This window comes from Alligator sinensis, unplaced genomic scaffold (genome assembly GCF_000455745.1).
Source record: "Alligator sinensis unplaced genomic scaffold, ASM45574v1 scaffold366_1, whole genome shotgun sequence".
Classification (NCBI taxonomy): Eukaryota; Metazoa; Chordata; order Crocodylia; family Alligatoridae; genus Alligator; species Alligator sinensis.
In genome coordinates this window covers 1,779,658-1,785,018 of record NW_005841851.1, presented here as the reverse complement: position 1 = coordinate 1,785,018, position 5,361 = coordinate 1,779,658, and the positions used below count along the sequence as shown (strand labels likewise).

At 55.0% G+C, this 5,361-nt stretch overlaps 1 protein-coding gene across 1 annotated transcript in view; it reads left to right on the top strand.

The window, feature by feature from the left end:
• The window catches only part of MTHFR (methylenetetrahydrofolate reductase), an 8,432-nt gene that overhangs the window by 763 nt on the left and 2,308 nt on the right, over nt 1-5,361 (top strand). The window contains exons 2-8 of the mRNA XM_006016169.3: nt 914-1,152; nt 1,559-1,669; nt 1,888-2,081; nt 2,682-2,932; nt 3,167-3,301; nt 3,635-3,815; nt 4,004-4,186. Coding sequence (XP_006016231.1) covers nt 914-1,152; nt 1,559-1,669; nt 1,888-2,081; nt 2,682-2,932; nt 3,167-3,301; nt 3,635-3,815; nt 4,004-4,186 — 1,294 coding nt within the window. The remainder of the gene's footprint in view (nt 1-913; nt 1,153-1,558; nt 1,670-1,887; nt 2,082-2,681; nt 2,933-3,166; nt 3,302-3,634; nt 3,816-4,003; nt 4,187-5,361) is intronic.

The following is a 5,361-nucleotide window of genomic DNA, read 5'->3' as shown; positions in this document are numbered from 1 at the left end:
GGCACTTGGCACCTTTGGGACCCCCTGGCAGTGCCACGCTGGGGCTGCCAGGGAAGCGGGTGTTTACCTGCTCATGCTGAGACAGAGTAGCCCCTGCCAGGTAGAGAGAGGTTAGAACCAGTGTGGTCCACGTCCCTGGACCTGCACATCCTGTGCGTCTTCCAAGGCATCCAGCCCTCTGATGTCCAGCACTGTGCTGCTCTCTGCTGTTTTCCCTGGGGCGTGGGGCTGTGTGTAGGGCTGTGGTTGTGGGCGCTGCAGACTTCCTGTCCCTTGCTCCTGGTTGTGAAGCACGTCTCTGTTCACGCTTCACCCAGATGAAACAGTTTGGCTTACAAACCAGATGTCCGTGTCTCGGCCCTCATCATCCACATGCTGCTCAGAAAGCCAGGCCCAAAAGCCAGCCTGGTGTGATGGGCGCTGAGCTGGGGAGTTGTGGCCTCACACAGCAGCCCAATCTTGGAAACCCAGAGCTGTATGAGATGTCTCAGTTCATCTTCCCCTTGTCACGGCCCCCTGCAGAAGAGGCAGGTCCTCCATAATCCCCATCATGCTCTCTACCCTAGACTTGCCTTTAGGTCTTGCAACCCCCAGGTCCTCCCTGAGAGAAGCCTCCTCTCTATTAAGGGCTTATCCTGGAAGACAGGCCTAGATTTCCTGCAACCCCTGGCTGGGCCCTTTGCCTTCCTTGAACACTGTCCCTTCAGTGGTGTGGGTCTGCTGGGTCCTTGGGGCCCCTTATAATTTCTTCTGGTCCCTCTTGCTGTCACTCACTTTAGCCCCTCTTCTTATGCTGCGCTCATCATGTCCTGTCAGCCTTGGTCCCCCCTGGCAGCAAGCACAAACTCCCAGATATGGGGTAGTCAATCCCCATGGTCTCATGCCAGACTCCATCCGTCATCACACTCTGTAGGTTCGACCGCATGGCAGTGGGGGGCCCCCTCTTCATCGATGTCACCTGGCATCCAGCTGGGGACCCAGGCTCTGATAAGGAGACATCGTCTCTGGTCATTGCCAACACGGCGGTCAACTACTGTGGCCTTGAGACCATCCTGCACATGACATGCTGCAACCAAACCAAAGAGGAGATCACGGCACACCTACACAAGGCCAAGCACTTGGGGCTGAAGAATATCATGGCGCTGCGTGGAGGTGAGAATCCCCTAGGTCCAAGGCACATTCCTGTCACCACTCTTCCAAGGTAGGCAGTGACTGGCACAAGCCAACATAGAGGCCGTGATAAATCTGGATAAATCTCTGCCTGAATCTGTATTCTCCTACACCTTGGAAGTGCCTGATGCCCTTGAGGTTAGTTAACTGTAGCACTGCACTCTCTTCTGGGCCACTCAGGGTTTGGAGGCTCCTTCCATTGCTGGAGTTGGAAATAAGGATTGAACTGGATATTGTTCGGAAGTAGTGGGGGCAAGGGGCATGTTGGTGGAACAGAGCTGTGGAGGCTGAACAATCCTTCCTGTTAGTGGTGGGCCATGCTCCTAGCTCTGCTTCCCTTTCACGCTGGATGAACTGTTGATGTGACCCGTGTCCCCTCGTCCCTCAGACCCCATTGGCGAGGAGTGGGAGGAGGAGACGGAAGGATTCAACTATGCTGTTGACTTGGTGAAGCATATCCGTTGTGAGTTCGATGACTACTTTGACATCTGCGTGGCAGGTAAACGTGTCTTGTTGCGCATTGGCTGGGGGCAGGGAGTCTTCTGAGACTGGGGAATTGGTCAAGCCTCTTGGCAGGTCACAAAGCAACGGCTTGCATGGGTCTGGCTGGGGCCTTAATGGCATGGACATCTCACCACCTAGCAGAACTTATCTTGGTGCTCTGTAGGCGAGAGGGAGCCCCACATGCTAGCTCAAGTCTCCTTGCTCTTCCTGAAGGCTATCCCAAGGGCCACCCCGATGCAGAGAGCTATGAAGCTGACCTGCGGTATCTGAAGGAGAAAGTCTGTGCTGGAGCAGATTTCATCATCACTCAGCTCTTCTTCAGGTCCGAAACCTTCCTCCAGTTCCTAAAGGACTGTCAAGCCATTGGTATCACCTGCCCTGTCGTTCCTGGGATCTTCCCAATCCAGGTGAGAGCGGGGTGGGATGACAAACATCATGCTATGGTGGGCTGGGATGTGGAATTTGCTCACTAGGGGAACAAGCTGGTTGAGGTGGAGATGACAAATCTCAAGTGTGCTACCGCCTGCCAGCCTGCTCCTTTCCCCAGAGGTCCTCACTATACAGTGGGTCAGTCGGAACCCACATCCAGGCTGGACCAAGCCAGCCACAACATCTCTCTTCCTGGTAAGAGTTTCCAGGCTAAAACCACCACTCGGGACAGTGTAGAATAGGAGGGAGGTCTCTTGGCTGCATGCCCCTGGTGCCTCTCCTACCTGAATTGAGCCTCTCAAGCCCTCACTTCCTGTAACAATGGGGAAAGTGAGGCACAGAGAGGATAAAGTAACCTGCCCACAGTTGCACTGAGAATTTTGGGTGAAGTTGGGAACAGAACCCAGGAGTCCCAATTTAAAAGCTCCTAATTTTGACCCCAGAAAAAGCCCCCTCCCCTGAGCTGGGATCGTTATGCCACTGGAGGGGTGGGGCCTGGAGGGAGATATTTCCACAGCCACTGTGAACCCCTTTGTCATGGACTACCTTCCTCTCCCCCTGCCTTTCCCCAACACCAGGGTTACCACTCCCTTCGCCAGCTGGTGAAGCTGTCCAAGCTGGAGGTGCCACAGGAGATCAAGGATGTGATCGAGCCCATCAAGGACAATGATGCAGCCATCCGAAACTACGGGGTTGAGTTGGCCGTGTCCATGTGCCGTGAGCTGCTGGATAGCGGCCTGGTCCATGGGCTCCATTTCTACACCCTCAACCGAGAGGTGGCCACCACTGAGGTTCTCAAGCGTTTGGGCCTGTGGAAGGAGGATCCCAGGTGAGCAGGGAACTTTCCCAGTATGCTAGCCAGGCTATGAGCCTCTTAGGTCCTCTCTTGTAACTGCGGGAGGTGCCATTCAGGACACAGGGATGCCCTGGCTGTATCAGCTTTCTCCTTTCCAGAGGGAAGGTGCATCCAGGTCAGATGTGCTGTGACAGGCACCACCTACAATCCTAGTGTGGGGAATCCAATCAAGAGAAGCCATTCTACTACTTCCTGTTCTCCCCTCAGGCGGCCTCTGCCTTGGGCAGTCAGTGCCCACCCCAAGAGGAGAGTTGAAGACGTCCGGCCCATCTTCTGGGCCTCCAGGCCAAAAAGCTACATCTACCGGACTCAGGAGTGGGATGAATTTCCCAATGGCCGCTGGTGAGGTCACCAATGTGGGAAGAAGGTTTGGGAGGGAGGTATGAAACCAGCCAGGCAACCCTGACTGTGCATTGGGCTGGGCTCATCTCAGGGTCCTGCTGGAGTCTCATCAACAATGTGTTGCTACAGGAACTGTGCCAGCAGTTCCCAGGTTCTTGGATCTATGTGAGCAGGGCTGCTGGGCAGCTGCGCTGGGACAGCAGGTCTGTGGGTCCCTGGTTGGGCTCTCTCCCTCCTCCTGGTGGGCAGGTTTTCCCTTGCTCTTTGCAAAGTTTGCTGTTCAGTCTGCCTAGGGCAGCCTATTAATCCAGCATCCTCTGCTCCGACTTGCAGGGGCAACTCTTCCTCCCCAGCCTTCGGGGAGCTAAAGGACTATTACCTCTTCTACCTGAAGAGCAAATCGCCCCGGGAGGAGCTCTTGAAGATGTGGGGGGAAGAACTGATCAGTGAGGAGAGTGTCTTCGAGGTGTTCACCTGCTACATCTCTGGGGAGCACAATAAGAATGGGCACAAGGTGAGTGACACCTTGGGGGAACTGGTCTGTAGAGAGGATAGCTGGAACCTGGGCTTGCTTTCCTTTGCTGGCAGGGCCTGCATGGAGTCTTCTTCAGAGGCGGTCTCCCTGGAGCTCATTGCCAACCTCAAGCCCGTGCATGCTGTGGTGAAGGGAGGGTGATCAACAACTTGTTTCCCTCCCTGCAGGTGACCTGCCTGCCCTGGAATGATGACCCGCTGGCTATGGAGACCAACCTCCTGAAGGAGCAGCTGGAGAAAGTGAACAGACGAGGGATCCTGACCATCAATTCCCAGCCCAACATAAATGGGAAGCCATCCACTGACCCCATCGTGGGCTGGGGGCCCAGCGGTGGCTACGTCTTCCAGAAGGTAAGAACATCATGTTGTGAGGCCTGGCAGGACCAGCACAGCCTCTCTTTCTGGAGGCTACGGAGTTTCCACCATGAACGTCTATTTCCCTCCCAATGGCTCATGGCTGAGCAAGATGGAGAGCCTTGACTCCCCCATCTCTGAGACCTTGCTCCCATAGCTTGTCATCATCACTGGCACCTTCTTTCTCATCTCAGTTGGTCTATTTTCAGCCTCCAGCCATTGGATCTCATCCTAGTTGAAGGGGGCCCTTTATCTGAAGTCTCCTTACACAGGTCTTCCACAGATGAGCAGTGAGTTCCCTTTCAGTTAGTTTGCTCTGGGATGAGCTGAACAGATACAGCCTTTCACTGGCAGGCGGGTTTACCCAGGTCCTTTCTTGAGGCTGCCCAGAGAGGACCAGTCTCTCCCATCACCTCTTATTCACAGCCCTCTATTCCCTGGGAGGGCTCCTTTAGTCAAGGGCATGCTGTTTTCATTCCCTCCCTTCATTCCTTCTCCTCTGCCCCAGATCTTTCTTGTTGCAAACACCTGCCTTAAGAGGCCTTCTTCCTGCCTACAGCCTGAGCCCAAGGCCAAGTCCTACCTCCAGGGGTATGCATTAGGGGGTGCTCTTCTCCCCAGGCCAGTACACACCCAGTGGCTGTACATGCCGAGGTCAAACGTGCCGTTTTAGGAACGTGTGCCAGATTAACGACCAGGAGAGTGGAGGTGTTAAAGACAGTGTGGGTCTTGGGTTCCAACTTGGGCAGGTAACTGGACTTCCCTGAACCTCCTTGCCATATCTCACTCCATCCATTCCTGGCCTGAGCAGCAGAGCTGTGCACTGTTCAGACAGTGGCTGCATTTCACTTCAGAGGCAGGTCTGCTCTCACTGGTGACTAGCAGCAACTTTCCCCTCACCTCACTTGCCGCACAGCCCTGGGACTGCTCCCCTTTATAGAATTGCAAAGCCTCATCATCATGCACCCCTCATGGGTCCAGTCCTCCAGCAGGGGTGACGCCTAGGAACAAAGAACCTAATTAAAGGGATTGGGGTGGCTTGGAGCTGTTGGGCCGGCAGATGGCCAGGGCGGCTCCACAGAGAAGATTTCCCTAAGAGCAAAGAAATCAATCATCCCACACAATGGCCAGAGAATGGATCCAGGGGTGCTTGGGGAGGAATGAGGGGGGGG